The following is a 24536-nucleotide window of genomic DNA, read 5'->3' on the forward strand; positions in this document are numbered from 1 at the left end:
ATATTCTAGCACTTATGTCATCTAAACGTGTTAACACAGAACACATTTTATTTAAATAATAATATTCATCCTGCAATGTTATTTGATAACAAGGCAGTTTGGTATGTCTATATTTCTGATCTGAACATGTTTCTTCTGAACATGTTTCTGAACATGTTTCTCCTACCAGTCCAGAGTCTTCAACTCCAGGAGAAACCCTGGAGAAACGAATTAATTAAAAAGTTAACCATTAGTCTGGTTTTATATAAACTAATTGTATTTGTAATACACAGTCTGTCACCATCTATTTAACCGATCCTACATGTTTTTACTCAAACATCAGAGGAAGCGAAGACAGTACAACATTGCGAGTGTTTCCAGTACTGTAGAAATCCACTATGCACAGGAAGTGCCACGTGTACCAACTGCGCATGCTTGAAGAGGTTTTACGTGTTCGTGCTGGGTGGGGAATCCCAAGAAGAGTGAAGGAACACAGATATTACGGAAAGGACAGTCTCACACGATTTTATTGACAAGGCCTACACCCGTAGTTGGACGGGGAACGGTCCTAACCATGGTCTGTGATAGCTAACGAGTCGACTAATTCACTTTTTTTTTTTTTCAACCTGAAAGACGCTCCGTTAAACAAACATATCCCATTGCTAGCTAAACAGCTATCTTAGCTGGTTAGCTAAGTAAGACGCAGCTAACTATTCGCCAACGAAGCTTTTAAATTTGATTACGGTCGGTGTCTATTTCAAGATGTCCAGTACGGGGTTCAACTTTCAGAATGGACCAGGAGGACAGCCATACGCAAATGGTGAGCAATTTCGCATTAATATTAGCTAGCTAACATTACCTAATCACAACTGTTTAGTAACTAGCGCGTTAACAAGATAGGCTTTTACTTTATCCTAATCTGATTTGGCTGGTTAGCAAGCTGGCTAGCTAACTACATTAGCTTGCTGCCTTGCGAATAATGCTAACCTAAAAGATGGCTAATGTTAGTGGTGAGCTAATTTACGCTTATCAAGACTACAGTTTTAAATTAACATTGTTCATGTTAGTTAAGTTAGCATTTGGATATAAGTGATCGCTTTGATTGATACCTAACTTTGAGCTAGCTAGGATAATCTGTTTTAGCTAGTCGTTGACAAATTTACTGACGTATCTAGCTATCTACACTTAGTTATAGCTGCAATTTGTGTCAGTCTCTAGTCTAACTGATAATTAACGTTAGCTAGCGACTAGTGCTACCTTGAATGACGTTAGTCAACTCAATTGAAGATCAAGTTCAGGGGAGAGACTGATAGTTTGGGTCATGATGATGCTACAAGTTGTCAGTTGAGCTAGCCAATTTTCTACTGTAGTTAGCTATAACTAGTTGACGCGTACGTGGATCTTATATTTGGGTAATTGACCAAAAATATTAGCTATACAATTTGAGTCTTGTAATTTGATTGATACCCTGTCGACTGCTAAACTTTCATCCTCTAGTTGATTTAGTCTTTGTTTAGGGCTAAACCTTCCTCTCATTTGTTGAGGTTCTTTGTGTAAGGGTCGCGTGACTTCGTTGCGTACTTCGTTGCCTTTTTCGAATCACTTGGCTGGTGTCACATAAAATGTAAAATTATAGTTATAATCGTATTATGCTTTGCAACATCTACTCAGAAGTGAATGACGTACCACAGCGCTTTTTTTGTGCTCTACCTCTGTGCACATGTGGCACATTGGGACGATCCGTTTTAGTTGCATTACTTTTTTTTACTTTTAAATTCAGTAGTATAAATATACTTTTTGTCTGGCATTTCTCTCCCTGAATGACATATAAAGTACATACATACATACAGTACCAGTCAAAAGTTTGGACACACTTACTCATTCCAGGGGGTTCTCTTTATTTATTTACTACTTTCCACATTGTAGAATAATAGTGAAGACATCAAAACTATGAAATAACACATGAAATCTTGTAGTAACCAAAAAGTGTTAAACAATAAAAATATTTTTTATATTTGAGATTCATCAGTAGCCACTTTTTGCCTTGATGACAGCTTTGCCCACACTTGGCATTCTCTCAACCAGCTTCATGATGTAGTCACCTGGAATGCATTTCAATTAGCAGGTATGCCTCAAGTTAATTTGTGGAATTTCTTTCCTCATTGTGTTTGAGCCAATCAGTTGTGTTGTGACAAGGTAGGGTTGGTATACAGAAGAGAGCCCTATTTGGTAAAACACCAAGTCCATATTATGGCAAGAACAGCTCAAATAAGCAAAGAGAAACAGCAGTCCATCATTACTTTAAGACATGAAGGTCAGTCAATCTGGAACATTTCAAGAACTTTGAAAGTTTCTTCGAGTGCAGTCGCAAAAACCATCAAACGATATGATGAAACTGGCTCTCAAGAGGAACGCCACAGGAAAGGAAGATCCAGAGTTACCTTTGCTACAGAGGATAAGTTCATTAGTTAACTGCACCTCAGATTGCAGCCAAAATAAATGCTTCACAGAGTTCAAGTAACAAGACACTTCTCAACATCAACTGTTCAGAGGAGACTGCGTGAATCAGGCCTTCATGGTGGAAAATGCTGCAAAGAAACCACTACTAAAAGACACCAATAAGAAGAAGACTTGCTTGGGCCAAGAAACACGAGCAAAGGATATTAGACTGGTGGAAATCTGTACTCTGGTCTGATGAGAGCAAATTTGTGATTTTTGGTTCCAACCGCTGCGTCTTTGAGAGACGCGGAGTAGGTGAGCGGATGATCTCTGCATGTGAGGTTCCCTCCGTGGTGGAGGTGGTGTGATGTGGAGGTGCTTTGGTGGTGACACGGTCAGTGATTTATTTAGGATTCAAGGCACACTTAATCAACATGGCTACCACAGCATTCTGCCGCGAAACACCATCCCATCTGGTTGGTGCTTAGTGGGACTATCATTTATTTTTCAACAGGACAATGACCCAGGGTGTTCAAGGGCTATTTTACCAAGAAGGAGAGTGATGGAGTGCTGCATTAGATGACGTGGCCCCCACAATCATCTGACCGCAACCCAATTTGAGATGGTGAAGCTGCTTGAGAGAATGCCAAGAGTGTGCAAAGCTGTCAAGGCAAAGGGTGGCTCCTTTGAAGAATATACGATATATTGATTTAACACTTTTTTTTCCTTACTACATTATTCCATATGTGTTATTTCATAGATTTGATGTCATCACTATTCTACAATGTAAAAAATTATGTAGTACACACAAGTCAAAATAGAGACGAACTCTTGAATGAGTATGTGTATATAAACTTTTGACTGTGTACAGTTTGAAAACTGTTTCATATCAATAATCTCTGGAGGGAATGTTAACCATCCAACTGGACTGAATTAAACATAACTGTCAAACTGTGTTATTTGTACAGAACCAGTAGTACTCATTCTTTGTCTATAGATAACCAGAGAGTGTTTCGATTAGAGCAGGACATGTTCTTTATGCTGTTGGGTTTGGCTATTGATGATTTATGATTAAGCTTCATATTTTCCTTGTCTCTGTATTCGAGGCAATAAAAAGTCTCTACTCCAACAGGTTTTTGAACTCTGATCATTCTGACTGCCTAAGCAGTGCACTTATCGAAATGATTGCATATTTTATCAGTGACCTGTTTGCTGTACAGCTGTGCTAAGATTTTGTCTCCATGTTTGACTCTTATACTTGCCTCTAATTGGCTGAGCATGTGTACCCGGCACAGGCCAGGTTCACTGTGATTGGAGGGAAGCCTTCAACACAATCACTGTGGCCAGCAGGCAGCTTAATGTTGGCGATTTCACTGGCGCTGCCCGGAAAGACAGGGATTATGGGTGTTAATCTTCACCATTGAGGAGTTGTTTTCTAATCCCACCTGTTTATCCTGGCCTGTAATGTAGCTCAAGACTTGTTGGACATGTAGCACGCTGTTGCCGCCAGTCAGTCATGACTATTTAATTATAGTAAACCCTGTTTCTACCTAACAATCTTCAAGGTTAGGAGGAGTATTTATTTGGAAAAGCTCTTTCTGTTCTGTTTTTGTGTCTAGTATCATTTGTTCAGATCCTCTATTTACATTCACTGTCAGTACAGGAGTGTCGTCCAGGTGAGATTAGACTATATCCTGCACCGTTACTGTGTTGAGAAATGTGATTGCTGTGTCAGTCTGTCCACATATCGTTTGCCTTATTTTGGAGACTTTGTCTGTATTTTCATCCCAATTTCCCTCACTGCTATTTAGTGATGGGGGGGGGGGGGGGGGTAATCAATAGTTACATATCGGGATATTATTTTTGACAATATATTTAAATAAATTATAACTTATATAGTTTTTACAATATCGCAATATTATTTTGGGCAAGCTTGCTGTACCTGCACAAACTCCAGTATTTGCCCTTTATAGCATATTCTCCATCTTTTGAAATGGGGTGCCAATTTGTTTTCAGCACTTTCTGTGACTGATCTAAACTTGTTTTCTCATGGCTCTCTTGTCCCTCTGCATCAGACATATATATGGTGAGCATATTGTTTGGACATCGAAACGCAATGAAATCACAGTATCGTATCACAATACATATAGAATCGTGAGAATCGCAATACATATCGTATTGGCACCTAAAGTATTGTGAAAATATTGTATTGGGAGGTCCCTGTCAATTCCCAGCCCTATTGCATTTAGCCTGATGTTTTTGATACTCTCAAAGTTATCTAGCCCAAATCCTTCTTCAGAGCCACAAACTGTTGTAGGACAATTGTAATTGCAATTGTAATCAATACTGCCAGGCAGTTCTACATCTAGTAATGAAACATTTTCTCATCTTTTTTATTAACTGGCAGGCAAATGAGGTAGTCAGCTATTACTCTTCAGGCCTTTGGAATGCAGACTATAGTCATGGGATATTCACATGGGATGTCAGTGTGTTGCTGTATTTTATGTCAAATTCTGGCCTGTAGTCTAATCTGTCATGATCCTGTCTTCCAGGTCCCTTACAGAATCAAGTAGTGCTGCAGCCACCAGGACCGGGTTACAACATGGCCCACCAGCCTCCATACAACCCAATGCAAGCCAAGGGCCCCATGCCACCTGGCCCTGGACTCTATAACTCTGGGCCCTACCAGCCCATCCCACCAGTCAGCTCTTACCAGGCCTCCCCAGGTCAGCCCATGTTAAACAGGCCTCCTATGGGACCTCCCCACCCCATGACACCCCCTCAATCCACCAGCCCTTGCCCAGGCCTCAGGATGCCCCCAGCGCAGGTCACCCCTGCTCTACCTGTGTCTGCTAACAGCTACTACCAGCACCCCCCAGCCTGGCAGTATGGGGCCCTTCCACTGATGGGAGCTCCTCCACCAATGGGGGCGCCGCCTCCTATGGCCACTCCTCCCCTCGCGTTTGTGGATAATCACGTGACCTCCTCGCCTAACTTGGCACCACTCCAGGCCCCCTCGGCGGGGTACAGCGCTGCTCCTTCTCCTGTCTACCACAACGCCATGCAACCCTCGGGTCCTCCCTTGCCTCCTACCTCCCTCCACAGATCCACCCAGCCAGGTAAAACGCAGTGCAGAAGGGCTCTGTGATTAACACACTGTTACATATGCTACAGCAGTTTGACTTCCTATGATGAAAAACACTTGGTTGAAAAACATTTAGGCATTATGATGTTATGACATTGACTGGTGGTTTGACTGTGTAGTGACACTTCATATCAGGAGTAACAACAGTAACAACAGGTCACTATGATGTCACAGGGAAGCGCCAGAAGTGTTCTAGCAAGCTGATGTTGGAAGTGGACATTGCCCCCTGCTGACACACACACACACACACACACATCCAATTGGCTGCACATATCTTCTTGGCAGACACTCTTGAAAAGTTGTCCAGGGACCGATGGAGAGTTCCAGTAACCTCTGGTGATATTCAAATCCGTCACCAATATCAAATCAAAAACAGATTGTATTGCCGCATGTGCTGAATACCATAGGTGTAGACATTACCATGAAATTATTGATTACAAACCTTTACCAACGATGCAGATAAACAAACATATAATACAAAATACAAGTATTAAAACAAGGAATTAAATGAACAGGGTAATAAGGTATTTGAGGTAGATATGGACATGAAGGCAGGGTAAAGTGACAAGGCATCAGGATAGATCACAAGAAGGGCTCCAGTGGGCACTCGATCACCAACACTGGACAACTGAAGAGTGGAAGAACTTTGCCTGGTCCGACTAATCCCGGGTCCTGTTGCGTCATGCTGATGGCGTAAATAGCATGAGTCCATGGCCCCAACCTGCCTGGTGTCAACGGTATAGGCTGGTGGCAGTGTACCAGATCAATGTGCAGAGGTATTTGAGGTAGATATGGACATGAAGGCAGAGTAAAGTGACTAGGCATCAGGATATGTAGTAATAATAATAAGATTAAGAACAGAGTAGCAGCAGGGGGTGTGTGCGCCTGTTCTTCAGTACATTTTGGTAATTTATACTGGAATAGCTGAAAATAAATATGCATTTATAGTGTTCCTTTTTTATATCTGTGTCTGTTCATGAGTTTCTAGTAGATAGAGAAAATAGCCTAATTAATGAAAAAAAACATCTAATCAGCAATGGCATTATTTTCAATTAACTCTGCAACCCTTCTAGCTATTGACTTATTTCACAACTGACAACAGTTTGCCACCAAAACAAAGACACATTAACATAGTAAAATATGTCTGCGCTATATAGAATCATGCTGAAACCCTCATTTTAAACACCAATAGTATTCACTAAATTGAAAACCATCTTCTTTAATTATTTCATATATTTTTATGTGATGAGCCCACACAGAGAACCTGAGATAATTAGATGTCTGTAAAAATCGGATAATTCTGATTTAGATTATAAAATTCTGGTTAAAAAATCTGGTAAAGTTTCTAGTAATTCACCTTCCCTTTGCAAACCTGTGTGTGAGAGTGTCAGTGTGTGTGCGTATATAGTCTTGTGAATGTCCGTAGAGGCAGTGCAAGTCTGGGTAAGCGTCATTTCCTGGGTTCAGATAGGCAGTTTAGTCACTTACTCAGGACTCACCCACACCACTAGCGGTATTTCTGGTGTGTGGCTGTTATGTGGTCAGACGACATCAGTGATTCATGAATGACGATCATCGCATTATGTAACAATGTGGTGTAAGAAATATCACGTTAGGCATCAAGGATGACTCCTTGATGACTGATTTTGAATAGGATTCACTCCAATTTGGCCAGTTGACTATTTTCATTCAAATTGATTTGATGACAGTATATTCACACTTACATTATCTGAATGACAGATTTTTGCTATTGGAAGAATGGTTCACTCTTGTCTGAAATGCACCAGTCAGTGTAGTCTCTGTAGGTACTGGGGTTCAGTGACATTAGCTAGCTCTGGGTCACCAGCATCAGCTGTCATGGGACTCGTCACCTCCAGTGTAGGGATATAATGTTACTCTCCCCAGAGGGGCCTAGTTTCCTCTTATGCACGATAGTCCCCATACCATATACGATATACTCAATTTCTCTATGGCTAATTGGTCTTTTGACAAATCATATCACATTTTTTTTCAGAGTCAAAAGACTTGTGAAATGAAAATCAGAGTTGGGCTGCCTGTGTAAATGCAGCCATAGGCTACATTGTCATGATATGCATCAGGTATCATCATGCAGCCTATAGGTGCCAGTTTTATTGCCTTAGGTTAGGCCTATGTACAGGTTAGCCTCGACCAAGCCAGTGATGCATGGGCTGGCAGCACAAGACTATGTAGGAGCCACTTCTGTAAATATCTAATTGTTATGTTAACATTGGCCAAGGTTTGTGTTGAGGGTTGTGATAGGACATTTTAATATGTATGGCAAATTATCCTGAATGATATGTTGTTGTGGTTGTCCAGGCTCTGCCCCTCCTCCAATGAACCCTGTGGCTGCTCCTCACACATACCAGCCAGGTATGACAGCACCTTACGGCCACCCACCTACAGGACCCACACCCTCGATGAGACCCACTCCACCCCCCATGGGCAATGCTACCCCTCCCCTTCCCTTTGGCGCCAAGACTGATGGTAAGTAAATATCAGTTTAGGGACCGTAGTCTTACATCTCAGAGCAGGAGTGCTGATCCATGTTCAGTTTTGTATTTTAAATCATAATGAATTAGAGGGTAACCTGATCCTAGATCAGCACTCCTACTCTGAGACTTTTTGTTTTTATCCTCTCATCTAATAATATGTTGTTTACCTTGGTCTTTGAAGCATCCACATATATTTGTAGTTTATTTGTTGTAAATTGAAGTTTTAGTGGGGGGGGGGTTGTATCCGAGTATCTCCAGCAGCCACCCTTGGGGTCTCATTTCCTTCTCTTTCCTCCCACCGTGACAGCTCAGTGTGGGAGTGATGCTAGTGATGATGCTGCCCACACTGAGTACGACAACCAGGAGAATGATATTGAGTGTCCAGGTGTGGTTTAGTAACTATCAGTGTTGTGGTACTTGTGTGTATGTGGTCCCTGTGTACTTTTGATGTCCTCTATTAGATTTTTAGCATGGTTTCTTAGAGAAAAGGCCTAGAGAACTTCCATGGATCTTTCAGATATTCTGTGTTTACATTCAATACTGTCTTAGTTTTTGCCATTATTACATTTTAGTGACCTCATGGGTATCAGATTTTTCATTAAATTATGTCTTAATGTCTTTCATTGTGACTGAAATTAGGTGCGTTGAAGATGCAAATCCTAAATTTCCCCTCATGTGGCAATGAAACAAAGTGACCTGAAACATAAAACAAAAACATCTATGCTAATTACTAAGTTCTCCAAAAACATTTTGTCAACACTCCCCCCCCCCCCCCCCCCCCCCAAAAAAAAACTAAACTAAACTCATCCTGACTCTGGAATCTTTGCTCTGTAACAGGACACATACCCACACCTGCTAATGGCGCTCAAGTTCCCAACAGCTTTGATCACTTGGAGACAAGCCCTAAAATGGGTAAGTCCTCTACTACTCCATAGTTTAATCAGAAATGAATGACTAATATTACATTTTAGTCCCCTATATTTACTGCTAGCAACACTCAGAACTGACATGAGGCCTGTTTTGGTACTTGTCCCTATAGCTGGCCCACCCCAGCAGCCAGCCCCCCCTGTTCGACACATGGGTCTGTCCTACCCCTCTTTACCCCCAGGGTACCAGAACACCTCCGCCTCCCCCATGCAGGCCCAGACGCAGCCTTACAGCCATGCACCTCAGTCATACCAGCAGGTAAAACACCAGACTGCTCTCTGCTTTCTCAAACCAAATCCAAGACTGACATACTAACAGTACAATGCTCAACTTTCTCTATTATATACAGAGTTTAGCACTTGTCTGATCACGTGAACACTTAAACATTTTAAAATGAAATCTGAATGTTGAAATGGTACATGGATAGACTGTTCAAATATTGAAACTTACCAGTGTTGCGTCCCATATGGCACCCTATTCCATATAGTGCATGTCTTTTGACCAGGCCTTTGTTCATTGTACTCACCACTGTACTATGTTTCCTCCACAGCCGTCTGCAGGTCCAGCCCAGCTGAGCCCCTCCCTGGCTGGTTTGAGTCTGCAGTCCCAGACCCCTGAGACCCTGAGGGTGGTTAACCTGCTGCAGGAGAGGAACCTGCTCCCCCCGGGCCCCATCACCCCTCCTACACCCTGCCTGCCCCAGGACCTGCAGAAAATCAACTGTCACCCAGAGTGAGTGATAGTTTGTCTGGCACTGTTTTTCAATGTCAATCCCCACCAGAATGTTGAATATTGTCAAAAGTGTTAATGTACTTTTACTGTGAAATGTACTGGTTTAGACCTGTTGTTTCTCTTGCCTCATCTCTCTACAGGGTCTTCCGCAGTACCCTGACCAACATCCCCCAGACCCAGTCTCTGTTAAACAAAGCCAAGCTTCCACTCGGCTTGCTGCTCCACCCCTTCAAAGATCTCTCGGTAAGATGTTGCCCACTATCTCCCAACCCTCAGTAGACTTCCTTCAACCCTTCCATCTTCTGGTAAAAGATAGAAGAATGCATTTAGCCTAGAATAACTGTATTTAATCTACGCATCTATGATCATGTCTTTTAAATGTAATTTTATGTTTTTAATTTGTATGGAACTTGGCATTGACGATTGTCATAACCTAACATGTCCTAAGGGTATGATTTTTCTGTGAACTGCAGCAACTAGCTGTATTAAGTTTTATTCTTCAAGAATCAATGGTTACAGCTTTTTTTTTTTAAATGATGTACCAATCCGATTGTACTTTATTTGTTTTATTTTTTTTTCTTTCTGTACACTGCAGCAACTGCCTGTGGTCACCTCCAGCACTATAGTGCGGTGTCGCTCCTGCAGGACATATATCAACCCCTTCGTGACCTTCCTGGACCAGAGGAGATGGAAGTGTAACCTGTGCTACCGGGTCAACGACGGTAAGGACCACAGCCACGAGCTCCTCTTAAATGACACCCTGTCTATTCCCCATATTCGGCACCACTTTTGACCACATCCAATGTTTAAGTTTATTTTATTTTTACAGGGACAGTCCACATTAATCAACGTTTCAGTAAAAGTGACGGTTTTAGCCAGCCAGCTAATTTTCAACCGCAGTCCCTGGGCAGGTTATTAAAAACAATTACAATATAGACAATCATTGAGCAGTGAGCACACGCAGAGCAACATAGGACAAGCAAGATGAAGCATACAGACAGAGCAACATAGAACAAAAAGCAGCAAGACAAAATTCATAAAAGCAACAGTTGTTTCCACACCTCAAAAGCTACAGACAACATGGAAAGCGGCAAAACACAGCTAGGGATTATGTTCACAAATCTGATTGCCCTTTAGCCATGTATTCATACATTTTGTGAAAGTGTGAAGGTGGTGCAGTTGTGTGTCTGATGGCGGTGTATTCCAGACATGGGAAGCTCTCACAGAGAAAGCGGATTTAGTAAAGGTGCTTTTCCTTAAGGGAACTATAGTCACCTCTCATGGCAGACCTTGTGGATATGCTGCCATATGTTTGGGTTTTCTGTTTAACAAAAATACTGAGTGGAAGGGGAGCCAGGCCATTTAGGATCTTGAATACAAGACATGCGTCGGTGTATTGCACAAGATTTTCCCAACTCAGGAGCTCATGCTTTCTCAGGATGTAACAGTGATGATGGCTACTGGGCTTCCTATCAAGCACTTTGAGAGGCTGTTTGTAGACAGACTGAATAGGTTTTAATGTTGTACAGCAAGCTTGGGCCCAACTAGTCAAGCAGTATGTTAAGTGGGGGCGTATCATAGATTTGAAGTTAATTCCAAACACATGTTTTAAGTGAGAATTTAGGCTGGTCTGAAGCGGAAAAAGGACATTCACTTGAGCACCAAGGCCTAACTTCACCCATGCTCTACCAATATATTCCAGCACATAGCTTTGACCTAAACGTTCAGAATTTCATTCACCTGATGACGGTAGTGATGGACAGTCCTGTTATTTTCTGACTGATGACAACCTCCATGTTTGTTGTGCAGTTCCAGAGGAATTCATGTACAACCCAGTCACCAGATCGTACGGAGAGCCACACAAAAGACCTGAGGTCCAGAACGCCACCATCGAGTTCATCGCACCCTCAGAATACATGGTAAATACACATTAAATAGTTTTAAGATTTGTCTATTTAAAGCATTGCATGTTATTTTGCCTGAATCTGTGGTAAGTGGTTACATTCCCCCCTTTTATCTGCTACTTAAATGCAGATGAAATGAGCAGTGTTCCACTGTTGCCACGTTCATAGTGATTCCATCAGGCTTTCTGACTCCATGTTGTTTATGATTTCTTGGAGTTGTTTATCTAGGAATCATTTGCATGTTTTGTTAGGATGTGGTAAGAGAGTGTGGTGTATCAGTGTGTTTGTATTGATAGTGTTAAACCTGTCATCCTCAGCTGAGACCCCCCCAGCCTGCCGTTTATCTCTTCGTGCTGGATGTATCCCACAACGCCGTGGAAACGGGATACCTAGATGTCGTCTGTCAGTCACTGCTGGAGAACATCAACGCGTATGTGTACATCAGTTACAGACTGAGGATGCTTCCCAAATGGCACCTGGAAGCCATTGGGATGCAGATTAAATACACTCCTGGGATAATGTCCACAGCCCTGATATGATGGTTCATTACGTATTGTCCTATTAAGCTATGTAATAACATATTCTGTACTGATCAATACTAGGTAGCTTAAAGACTTCAGTTTAGCATCAGATAGCCCTAAAACAATGTGTATTTGAGTTTTTAATGTGACTATATACACATTTTTGTCATTAAGATTAATAACAAAAAGTGATTCAGACACAGAAATAAAATAACTTACAGAAGTATTGAGCAATAAGAAGAAAGTCAATATTAACTGAACCGGACCACACATCACTGTAACCTGTGAGTATCGGCTGACTGACCATGTGTGTTCCAGGCTCCCTGGAGACTCCAGGACAAAGATTGGCTTCATCTCCTTTGACAGCACCATCCACTTCTACAACCTCCAGGAAGGCCTGGCCCAACCACAGATGCTCATCGTCTCGGACATTGAAGGTGAGAGACCAGAAAGTGCTTACAAGCTTTGTCATTAGAATAATTCGCTGTCTAGAAATGCTTAGGAAAATGAGGAAGGTCCACACTCACTATTTGCAGTGAAAGAAAGGAAAATGTATTTGTTATTTTGTGACACATGCTCACCCAATCGGGCTTCATCAGTGTATAAGTTGTGACAACATGGAAAAACACCCTATAGATAGGGCTGCAATATAAATGATGCTGTACTTTTAAAGTCTTTATTTCAGGAGGTTGCAGTGGTCTAAAGGTCTTCTATGCTGTTTTTTCCTTTCTCCCAGATATATTTTTACCAACACCAGACAGCCTTTTAGTGAACCTCAATGAATGCAAGGAGGTAAGGAGCTCTTAAAACCATTCCTGTGCAGATTCCTCAGAGACAGGCTCTCAACAAAATGTTAAACGAAAATGTTACAAGTCCAATCTGTAAAACTATTCACAGCAACATCGTGAAAATGCATCAAGACACACTCACATTGGGTAACTTTTTTTTGCCTGAACCTCTTACACTGTATTGCATTTGATAACTTTATTGAAAAATGTGTTTTTATTCGTACAGCTGGTGCAGGATCTGCTGAAGAGCTTGCCCCAGATGTTTGGCAAGACCATGGAGACCCAGTCTGCTCTGGGCCCGGCCCTGCAGGCAGCCTTCAAGCTGCTGTCGCCCACCGGGGGGCGCGTGTCCGTCTTCCAGACCCAGCTGCCCAAACTGGGCGTGGGGGCCCTCAAGTCCAGAGAGGACCCCAACCAGAGAGCTTCAGCCAAGGTCGGGACTAGCGAGAGCCTGGGTCTCACTGGTTTATGTATTTTGTATCCAAAATGGCACCCTATTACCTATACAGTGAACTACTTTTAAGGTCCCATGTGTAGGAAATGGGGTACCATTTGCTGTACATTTATTTTTAATTACTTGGTAAAGAGAAGTATGCAGTGTGCACATCTGTTCTGCAGTGGCGGTTGAAACTTGATATCTTTCTCAATAATCAAGATATAGTTTCAGACATTGCTTATGCCTTATATTCTCATTTAGAAATGTTTTGTTATGCTCATTGTGTGGTGGTGATTCCCCAGGATATCCCGAACCTGTCTCCTGCCACAGACTTCTATAAGAAGCTGGCCCTGGACTGTTCAGGACAGCAGGTGGCTGTGGACCTATTCCTACTGAGCTCCCAGTACTGTGACCTGGCCTCTTTAGGTGAGTGGTGCCTTCTGACTGATACATCTGAACTTCAGTGTGTTATTATTAACAAAGTCACCTTATTTCAGCAGCCAGCAGTGCTCTTTATCTGTTTGTGTTGCTGTATACAGTACCTGTCAAAAGTTTGGACATGCCTACTTAAGGGTTTTTCTTTATTTTTACTATTTTCTACATAGTGGAATAATAGTGAAGACATGATTTCATATGTTGTTTTGATGTCTGATCAAAATTCTAAACGCAACATTTTACGGTGTCGATCCCATGTTTTATGAGCTAAAATAAAAGATCCCAGAAATGTTCCATACGCACAAAAAGCTTTTCTCTCAAATTCTGTGCACAGATTTGTTGATATCCCTGTTGGTGAGCATTTCTCCTTTGCCAAGATAATCCATCCACCTGACAGGTGTGGTATATCAAGAAGCCAATTAAACCGCACGATCATTACAAAGGTGCACCTTGTGCTGGGGACAATAAAAGGCCACTCTGAATGTGCAGTTTTGTCACAACACAATGCACAGATGTTTTAAGTTGAGGGAGCGGGCAATTGGCATGCTGACTGCAGGAATATCTACCAGCGCTGTTGCCAGAGAATTGCATGTTAATTTCTCTACCATAAGCTGCCTACAATGACGTTTTGGAGAATTTGGCAGTACAGACCACGTGTAACCACGCCAGTGCAGGGCCTCCACATCCGGCTTCTTCACCTGCGCGATTGTCTGAGACCAGCCACTCAGATAGCTGATGAAACTGGGTTTGCACAACCAAAGCATTTCTGCAAAAACTGTCACTGTCTCAGTGAAACTCATCTGTGTTCTCGACGTCTTCACCAGGGTCCTTGACCTGACTGCGGTTTGGCATAATAACCGACTTCAGTGTTATGCTCACCTTTTCACCAAATGCTCACCTTTGATGGCCACTGGCATGCTGGAGAAGTTTGCTCTTCACAGATGATTCCCGGTTTCAACTCTACCGGGCATATGGTGTGTGTGCAAGCGGTTTGCTGATGTGAACATAGTGCCCTGTGTTGCCTGTACGGTTATGGTATAGGCAGGCATAAGCTATGGAAAAAGAACACACTTTGCATTTTATCGATGGAAATTTGAATGCAAAGAGATACCATGACAAGATTTGAGGCCTATTGTTGTGCCATTCATCCGCCACCCTCACCTCATGGAAGCTGAAAATGTCCCAGTTATTCCATGGCCTGCATACTCACCAGACATGTCACCCATTTAGTTTAGCACGTTTGGGATGCTCTGCATCAACGTGTTCCAGTTCCTGCCAATATCCAGCAACTCCGTACAGCCATTGAAAAGGAGTGTGACAACATTCAACAACCTGATCAACTCTATGCGAATGAGATTAGTTGCGCTGCATGAGGTAAATGGTGGTCACACCAGATACTGACTGGTTTTTCTTAAGGGATCTGTGACCAACAGGTGTATGTATATCTGTATTCCCGGTGCCATGTGAAATCTGTAGATTAGGACCTAATTAATTTATTTCAATTGACAGATTTTCTTATGAAGTCTCACCCAGTAAAACCTTTTAAATTGTTAGATGTTGTGTTTTTTAATTTTCATTTATTCAAATGCCACAAGGCCCTTCGTATAGAACATCTTACTCTGGTTGGACTCATGTGTAATCTCTGCTTCATCTTCTCTCTCTCGTTCTCTCAGCTTGCATATCCAGGTACTCAGCAGGAAGTGTGTACTACTACCCCTCATACCAGCAGCAGCACAACCCAGCCGGGGTTGAGTGCTTCCAGAAGGATCTCAAGAGGTACCTCACCAGGAAGATTGGCTTGGAGGCTGTAATGAGGATCCGCTGCACTAAAGGTAACAAGTCATCACTCAATATTTTCTCACTATGTTGATTGCCTTGCATTATGTTATTTCACATGGAAGCAGCAGCACTTTAAATGTCAGACATTATATTCTATAACGTCCTTGTGGAAAGTGTTCGCTGAAGGAAATCTCAATGACAATTGATGAAGGATACTGTGAACCCTGTAAACGTATGGTTGTGAGTCTGTCTGTGCTCCAGTTGATTTCAGTATCTGGGAGTAAAAACTGTCAGATTAAATGTATTTATTTCAAATCTCTCGGACCCACTTCTATATCAAAACTTAGCAAAGAAAGAAATGTCCTCTCACTGTCAACTGCGTTTTTTTTCAGCAAACTTAACATGTTTAAATATTTGTATGAACATAAGATCGAACAACTGAGATAAACTGAACAAGTTCCATAGACATGTGACTAACAGAAATTGAATAAGGTGTCCCTGAAAAAAGGGGGGGTCAAAATCAAAAGTAAGTCAGTATCTGGTGTGGGCACCATCTGCATTAAGTACTGCAGTGCATCTCCTCCTCATGGACTGCACCAGATTTGCCAGTACTTGCTGTGAGATGTTACCCCACTCTTCCACCAAGGCACCTGCAAGTTCCCGGACATTTCTGGGGGGAATGGCCCTAGCCCTCACCCTCCGATCCAACCGGTCCCAGACGTGCTCAATGGGATTGAGATCCAGGCTCTTCGCTGGCCATGGCAGAACACTTGCAGGAAATCATGCACAGAACGAGCAGTATGGCTGGTGGCATTGTCATGTCAGGATGAGCCTGCAGGAAGGGTACCACATGAGGGAGGAGGATGTCTTCCCTGTAACGCACAGCTTTGAGATTGCCTGCAACGACAACAAATTCAGTCCGATGATGCTGTGACATAGAGCCCAAAACCATGATTGACTTTCCACCTCCAAATCGATCCCGTTCCAGAGTACAGGCCTCGGTGTAACGCTCATTCCTTTGGAGATAAACGCGAATTCGACCATCATCCCTGGTGAGACAAAACCGCGACTCGTCAGTGAAGAGCACTTTTTGCCAGTCCTAGCCTTACAACAGGCCTACAAGCCCTCAGTCCAGCCTTTCTCAGCCTATTGCGGACCGTAAGAGCACTGATGGAGAGTGTGCGTTCCTGGTGTAACTCGGGCAGTTGTTGTTGCCATCCTGTACCTGTCCCGCAGGTGTGATGTTCGGATATACCGATCCTGTGCAGGTGTCGTTACACGTGGTCTGCCACTGCGAGGACGATCAGCGTTACGTCCTGTCTCCCTGTAGCGCTATCTGTGGCGTCTCATAGTACGGACATTGCAATTTATAGCCCTGACCACATCTGCCTCATGCCACCTTGCAGCATGCCTAAGGCACGTTCACGCAGATGAGCAGGGACCCTGGGCATCTTTCTTTTGGTGTTTTTCAGAGTCAGTAGAAAGGCCTCTTTAGTATCCTGAGTTTTCATAACTGTGACCATAATTGCCTACCGTCTGTAAGCTGTTAGTGTCTTTACGACCGTTCCACAGGTGCATGTTCATTCATTGTTTATGGTTCATTGAATAAGCATGGGAAACAGTGTTTAAACCCTTTACAGTGAAGTTATTTGGATTTTTGCGAATTATCTTTGAAAGACCAGGTCCTGAAAAAGGGATGATTTCTTTTGTATGTTGATTATTGTGAAAATAATATATATATAACTCTGACCCCTCAACTTCCATGCAGGTTTGTCCATCCACACGTTCCATGGGAACTTCTTTGTGCGCTCCACGGATCTGCTGTCCCTGCCCAATGTGAACCCAGACGCGGGCTTTGCTGTGCAGATGTCCATTGAGGAGAACCTGGTGGACATGCAGTCCGTCTCCTTCCAGGCTGCGCTGCTCTACACATCCAGCAAAGGTACACTGTCTGGAGCTGCTGTGATGGGGGTGTAGGGAGCTTTACCATAAAAAGATTAGCTGTGTTCGAATACTCACACTAACCATACTATTTGTGACGTACTTTGAGTATGTAGTGTGCTTATAGCTCATACTATGAATATAGTTAGTATGCCAGAAGTTCCTGGATGTTGTACTACATTCACCAAAATTCAAAGTATACAAGAAGTGGGACACTATTTCTATGCTTTTAGGGCCCATAATGCAATTCTTCAGAATGAGCGTGGCTTCACATTTTCAGATTTAGAAGAAAATGGGGGGGGGGGGGATGCTGCCGAAGTCCGAGAGCGGATACAAATTCATCCATTTAACTAATAATGACAAATGTTAAAATGTTGAGCAATGTAATAAAGTAATGACTTTTCAAATAAGTTACATTACATGTTATGTTGTCTGACAATTTGTTAGCTACGCTAACCTTATGAACCACATAGCATATCATTACAGCAGTTGCTTGTATGTTGGCTAGCTACCTAACTTTGGTTTGCTACTAATACATTGAACTTGCCAGTATATTAACTATATACTATATAACTTTTATTGACTTGATTATTCACGTCATACATAGCTTAGTTACGTGGTATAGTTGTTGTGCTTTCTCTATGGGCATTGTTAATGAAGTCCGTAAGATGTCTAGCTAGTATTTGTTATGCTAGCAAGAAGTTGCATAGTAACTGCATCGAATTCCGGTAGACAGGCGAAGTGCAAGTACACTCAACTGAAAGGTTTCCTTTGGAATACAGTAAACTAAAATGAACTAATAGTATGTAGTGTATATTCTCATTAAGTATGTAGTATACAGTATGTTAGTATGGGTATTCAAACACAGCTTTTGTCATTATTTTTCTGTGGAATTTACTTGGTTTAGATTCACTGGGTGCGTCCCAAATAGTTTTGTTTTGTTTCCTTTCTTGACAAATATATTTCCGATGCATACCAATTGTAATGCTGAAATAATAACTTGTCGCTTGGTGTTGTTTCTACAGGAGAGAGAAGAATTCGAGTCCACACCATGTGTTTGCCTGTTGTCAACTCCCTGTCGGACATCTTTGCTGGGGCTGATGTCCAGGCCATCACTGGTCTGCTGGCTAGCATGGGTAGGTAGTTCCAGGGACGCAGTGTTGGTGTAGTTATTAAAGGCATGTTTATTTCCATCAGTACCAGGTGAAGTCCTTAGACTGTCCCATCATCCTGTGGTCTTTAGTGAGAACACGCTTGTCATCCACACAGTGCCATCCATAGCTGCCTCATTTGCATGGACAGATGGTGATGTCAGATGGTTGCCTGGTTACTGTGACCTTTGTGGAATCCAAGTGGCTAAATCAAACTGACTGAAGACTAATCTTCTTATAATGTATTGGAGGTTTTATTAGTATCAGTCACTGATCAAATATTATTATTCTACATGTTATTCAGTCACATTATTTGGATGGTCTGGAAAGTCCATCTGTTGAAGCTCTACAGATAACTCTAAACTTAGCGAGCAGTTGCTTAAGTTTAGAATAAGGGTTAGGGTAAGGGCTAAGTTTAGGGTTAGAATGGGGGTTAGTAGATGGTGTGTAGAGCATCTACAGATGGACTATCCAAATGGTGTTACCTGTTTTAAAGAGAAACTACTGTAATATAAGGTACTATTATTGCTGGTTTACCCTTATATATGCAACAAGAAATGATTGAACCCAATGGTTGCTTTTGTAATGAAGGCCATGACTGCAAACTTGTACTGTACAATCATGTAACTTGTGAATCCCAATCCCTGAGGTAAAAATGTTCCTGATGTGTCCTGCCCCTCTAGCTGTGGATCGCTCGGTGACGTCCAGTTTGAGTGACGCCCGGGACGCGATGACCAACGCTTCCATTGACTCTCTGACATCCTACCGCACCTCTGTGCTCACTATCCAGCAGCCTGGCCTCCTGGCCCCCGCCTGCCTCAGGCTGTTCCCCCTCTACATCCTGGCCCTGCTCAAACAGGTACACTACCCACCCACTCCCTGGCTAGTACCCTGGCAGTCTACAGCTTCATCCCATATGGCACCCTGTTCCCTGCACTACTTTTGACTAGGGCCCATTGGGCTCTGGTAAAAAGTAGTGTGCAATATAAGGAATAGGGTGCCATGTGGGATGAAGCCTACTTCCCATTGGGATTTCAACTTTCACCGAAGAGAGGCTATTCCTGTAGTTATTACAACTCAGCATAGCATAAAAACCAGCTTTAAAACACCATAAGAAATCCAGTCAGTCAGAAACTGACCAAGCTACCTTTATTGGCTTCATGGCTTATTGTTGTTTTTATTCTCTGTGGTCCACAGAAAGCCTTCCGAACCGGTACAAGCACCAGGCTGGACGACCGTGTGTTTGCCATGTGTCAGCTGAAGTACCAGCCCCTGGCCTACGTCATGCTGATGATCCACCCAGCGCTGTACCGCGTGGACGACCTGACTGACGAGGTGAGGGCTAGGGGAACAGCGCATAGATAATGAGAAGAGCACTCTCTACTTTATAGTTTATCACCTCTTATACACTCAGATCATTTAAAGAAAGAACACGGATATTCAGGTCTACGCTTCGGCTTCCATCTGACGTGTGGATATATTTCACTTTTCCTCTTTTATTAACCAAACTTCTCTTTTCGTCCCCCTCCTTCCACCCCCTCCACAGGGAGCCCTGAACATCAGTGAGCGTGCCATCCCCCAGCCCAGAGTCCAGCAGCTGTCTGTGGAGAAGCTGAGCAGAGAGGGGGCCTTCCTCATGGATGCTGGCTCGGTTAGTAGCATGATGATGATGTACACCATATATGCAAAAGTATGTCGACACCCCTTTCAAATTAGTGGATTCATCTATTTCAGCCATAAAATAGAGCACACAGCCAATACAATATCCATAGACAAACATTGGTAGTAGAATGGCCTTAAGGGAAGAGCTCAGTGACTGTCAATGTGGCACTCCTGCCCTGCTAGAGCTGCCCCGGTCAACTGTAAGTGCTATTATTGTGAAGTGGAAACGTCTAGGAGCAACAACTGCTCAGCAGCGTAGTGGTAGGCCGCTCAAAGAACAGGACCGCCGGGTGCTGAAGCGCATAGGGTGTAAAAATCATCTGTCCTCATTTGCAACACTACCGAGTTTCAAACTGCCTCTGGAAGCAATGTCAGCACAAGAACTGTGCGTTGGGAGCTTCATGAAATGGGTTTTCATGACCGAGTAGACGCACACAAGCCTAAGATCAACGTGCAATGCCAAGCTTTGACTGGAGTGGTATAAAGCTTGCAACCATTGCACTCTGGAGCCGTGGAAACGTGTTCTCTGGAGTGATGAATCGCGCTTCACCATCTGGCAGTCCGACGGACGAATCTGGGTTTGGGAGATGCCAGAAGAATGCTACATGGCCCAATGCACAACTGTAACGTTTGGAGGAGGAACAGTTGTCTGGGCTGTTTTTCATGGTTCGGACTAGGCTCCCTTAGTTCCAGTGAAGGGAAATCTTAATGCTACAACATACAATGACATTCTAGGCGATTCTGTGTTTCCAACTTTGTGGCAACAGTTTGGGGAAGGCCCTTTTTTGTTTTCAGCATGACAATGCCCCCCATGCGCAAAGCGAGGTCCATACAGAAATAGTTTGTCGATCGGTGTGGAAGAACTTGACTGGCCTGCACAGAGCCCTGACCTCAACCCCATCAAACACCTTTGCGAGCCAGGCCTAATCACCCAACATCAGTACCCTACCTCACTAATGCTCTTGTGGCTGAATGGAAGCAAGTCCCTTACGTAATGTTACATGTGAAAAGCCTTCCCAGAAGAGTGCAGGCTGTTATAGTAGCAAAGGGGGGACCAACTCCAAATTGATGCCCATAATTTTGGAATGAGATGATGGATGAGCAGGTGTCCACATACATTTGGTCATGTGGTGTTTAATTTATTAGGGACAGCTACAATGACAGCATTGACACATTGCATCATCAACAGTCGGATGCATTTTACCATCATGCTTTAGCTTGCGCTAATTTGCATGATTTTGGCGTACAAAATAGATAGACTTACAACACATCTACAGTGGATTCTTCTCAACAAACACACAGATGCATAACACGAACACAATGTGACTGACTTCAGTCTTCTCCATTCTCCAACAGGTGATCTATATCTGGATCGGAAGAAACTGCAACCCCGACTTCCTCACGCAAGTCCTGGGGGTCCCAGACTACGCTGCTGTGCCTCAGAACATGGTAAGGAACCTAAGCACCTGCTCCCCCTTCAACTGTTTCTCTTAGCCCAGCTCCCCTGCTCCTGACAAGGTTCTGTATTGCTCACCAAGACCTCTGTTTATAACACAGTATAATAAACAGTGGTTCGAGCCCTGAATGCCAATTGGCTGAAAGCCATGGTATGTCAGACCATATACAATGGGTATGACACCATTTTTTTTTACAATTAAATTGTTAACCAGTTTATGTAATAGCAATAAGGCACCTTGGGTTTGCTGTAAAAGGCCTATATTACACGGCTAGGGGCTGTATCCAGGCACTCTGCGGTGCGTCGTGTTTAAGAACAGCCCTTAGCCCTGGTGTATTGGCCATGTACCACTTCATTCACATGTGTTGGTTGTATCTTTTGTTTGTGACATATTGTACTGTGTGTGTGTGTATATATTGCACTATAAGGCTGTTTAAAATGCAATGCGCAACACATTTCCTGAAAGGGAGACCATAAAGATATTATTATAATGTGTTGTATCTCCCAGAACCTTCTCCCAGAGTTGGACACGGCAGAGTCCCAGAGAACCAGAGCGTTTGTTGGCTGGCTGAGGGAACAGAGGCCCTTTTTCCCCATCCTGCATGTCATTAGGTAGGCAGTAGTAACTAGATGAGATCACTGGGGGAGTTCAGAGGCAATGTCTGCATTCCAAATGGCCCCCTATTCCCTTAATAGTTCATAACTTTTTACCAGGGCCCGTAGAGCTCTGGTACAAAAGTAGTGCACTGTTTAGAGTTTGAAGCCCAAAATTAAATGAGAAGTATTAAGATCAGGTTGAACTCTTTGACAGCGAGTTTTGCTGACCTGTCAAACGACTGAGTTCAATTCTGCAAGAGACTGTGTAAATGTTGTGGATCCAACCTTCCCTTTTCTGTTCCTTTCCAGGGATGAGAGCCCACTGAAAGCCAGCTTTATGCAGAACATGATTGAGGATCGGACAGAGTCGGCCCTATCTTACTATGAGTTTTTACTCCACGTCCAACAGCAAGTCTCCAAGTAAACGCAGCGTATGGAGTCAGCCCTGGGAACTCTGACAGGATGTGCATCTGTGTGTGAACGAACGTTGGGAAGATTGAACCTGTCAGGGACGGCTGCCTCTCTCAGCATCTTCAGTTATGGCGCACTATTCTTGTCTAGCATTGCCTTTCTTAAAGATTGCCCCCCCATCCGCAGACTTTCTCTCAAACAGATCAAACTTTGTGGTGAGCAGGACATGGACAGAGACAACTTGGCTAATTCTGATTTGGCTCTTTTTGTTTTCAGATGGAACATGTTGTCAAGACCAGGGAATCCATGACACGATATTATGTACATCAGTGATTGAGCAAATCAGTGTTTATTCTCATAGAACTATGCTTTCTAAGAGATCTTTTCAGATACAGTTCTGGCTATGGATGTGAAGTCTTGTTCAAAAAGCACCGTTGTATTTGTTAATAAAGTAATATATGTATCATGCTGAAGGCCATGTTGAAGGAGTATCGTCTAACCTCGGACTGTTTATTATTGGATGTCCCCTTATGCATAAGAATACAGTATATCTCAGCTACGATGATGACAATAGTCATCTACCAATTAGTGGTAAAGGACAGAAGTTTGGTTATTATTGTGTCGAACAAATCTCTAGACTTAATGTAAAGTCCGAAATGTAGATGTTTTTAAAGGTGAACAGAGCTCGTTATAATTTCCTGCCTTGAATGTTGTTGACTAAGGGGAATTCCACGGTAACAGTGACACTGAGACTCAAATATTTCACTTTACAAAGTATTTCAAACAAAAACCAGTGATTGCAAAGTTAAACAAAACCATAACTATGCATGATGTCTGTTACTGTGGAATTGGAATTGCCCCTAAGCAATGGAATGCCGTCTCATCTCTTGGGTCAGGTCTTTCCTTCAAAGACTCACTCACCCATTCTCCTCTCCTCATGGACATTCAAAACAACTAGCTTTTTTTTGTTTTTAGTTTAATTTATGAGATTCCCGATCTGATTAAATACTGTTATTGCCTTGTATGGGAACTCACTTTTTATTATTGAAACTGTTTAAATACAGACACTATATATTAAATATTTTAATATAATAGGATATGGGAAATTCTTTAACACGGACATATAACAAAGCCATTGTGATCTTTTAATCATGCTTATTGATACTTGTATATTGAAAATACTCCATTATAATGGTAAAGAATTGTTAATTTTAGTATGAAGATGAAATGACGCTAATAAAATGTTTGGGACTTTTTAAACGTAGTTGTGATTTGTCATGGATGGGCAGAGTACGTTTTAGGTTTCCTGACTATTGAAATTAGAACGTTTGGAAAATGAAAAATGTGTGAGATTAAAATGGACTGACAGAAGGGTAATCAGTAGCCAAAATGGACAATCCAAAGGGTGCGACAGAAGGGTAATCAGTGGCCAAAATGGACACTCCAAAGGGTGCGACAGAAGGGTAATCAGTGGCCAAAATGGACAATCCAAAGGGTGCGACAGAAGGGTAATCAGTGGCCAAAATGGACAATCCAAAGGGTGTGACAGAAGGGTAATCAGTGGCCATTCTGAACCTTGTTTGAGTCTAGTAGGTCACATGACCAAGGAGCTATTGAAATGTTACATTTTGGAAAATGTATGTAAAAACGTGTGGGATGAAAATGGACAAACCAAAGGGTGTGCAATGTGTAGGCCTGCTGAGTGTACATAGGTGGAAAT

The 24536-nt window shown here is 42.7% G+C and overlaps 1 protein-coding gene across 2 annotated transcripts; it reads left to right on the forward strand.

The window, feature by feature from the left end:
• The first annotated feature begins 320 nt into the window (after positions 1-320).
• Positions 321-24076, forward strand: LOC110533411 (protein transport protein Sec24A). Of its 2 annotated transcripts, XM_021617569.3 has the most exons (24): positions 321-799; positions 4971-5537; positions 7901-8068; positions 8384-8461; positions 8914-8988; positions 9116-9261; positions 9554-9735; positions 9876-9978; positions 10331-10457; positions 11545-11654; positions 11957-12069; positions 12479-12597; positions 12897-12952; positions 13175-13381; positions 13687-13810; positions 15493-15651; positions 17367-17540; positions 18565-18675; positions 19374-19549; positions 19888-20025; positions 20237-20341; positions 21709-21801; positions 22317-22420; positions 22715-24076. In XM_021617569.3, exons 1-24 carry the CDS (start codon positions 742-744, stop codon positions 22827-22829), a joined length of 3408 nt encoding a protein of 1135 aa, XP_021473244.1. In that variant the 5' UTR covers positions 321-741; the 3' UTR covers positions 22830-24076. The 2 variants fall into 2 exon arrangements, with proteins under 2 accessions (XP_021473244.1, XP_021473245.1); XM_021617570.3 differs by lacking the exon at positions 8384-8461.
• The last annotated feature ends 460 nt before the right edge of the window (positions 24077-24536 follow it).

The sequence above is a fragment of the Oncorhynchus mykiss genome, chromosome 10, assembly GCF_057628025.1.
Source record: "Oncorhynchus mykiss isolate SJ-2025 chromosome 10, ASM5762802v1, whole genome shotgun sequence".
Classification (NCBI taxonomy): Eukaryota; Metazoa; Chordata; class Actinopteri; order Salmoniformes; family Salmonidae; genus Oncorhynchus; species Oncorhynchus mykiss.

Coding starts and splice junctions, on each gene's coding strand:
- LOC110533411 (XM_021617569.3), top strand. CDS start 742: ATGTCCAGTACGGGGTTCAACTTTCAGAATGGACCAGGAGGACAGCCA. Junction 800..4,970: donor AGGACAGCCATACGCAAATG/GTGAGCAATTTC, acceptor CCTGTCTTCCAG/GTCCCTTACAGAATCAAGTA. Junction 22,421..22,714: donor CCCATCCTGCATGTCATTAG/GTAGGCAGTAGT, acceptor GTTCCTTTCCAG/GGATGAGAGCCCACTGAAAG.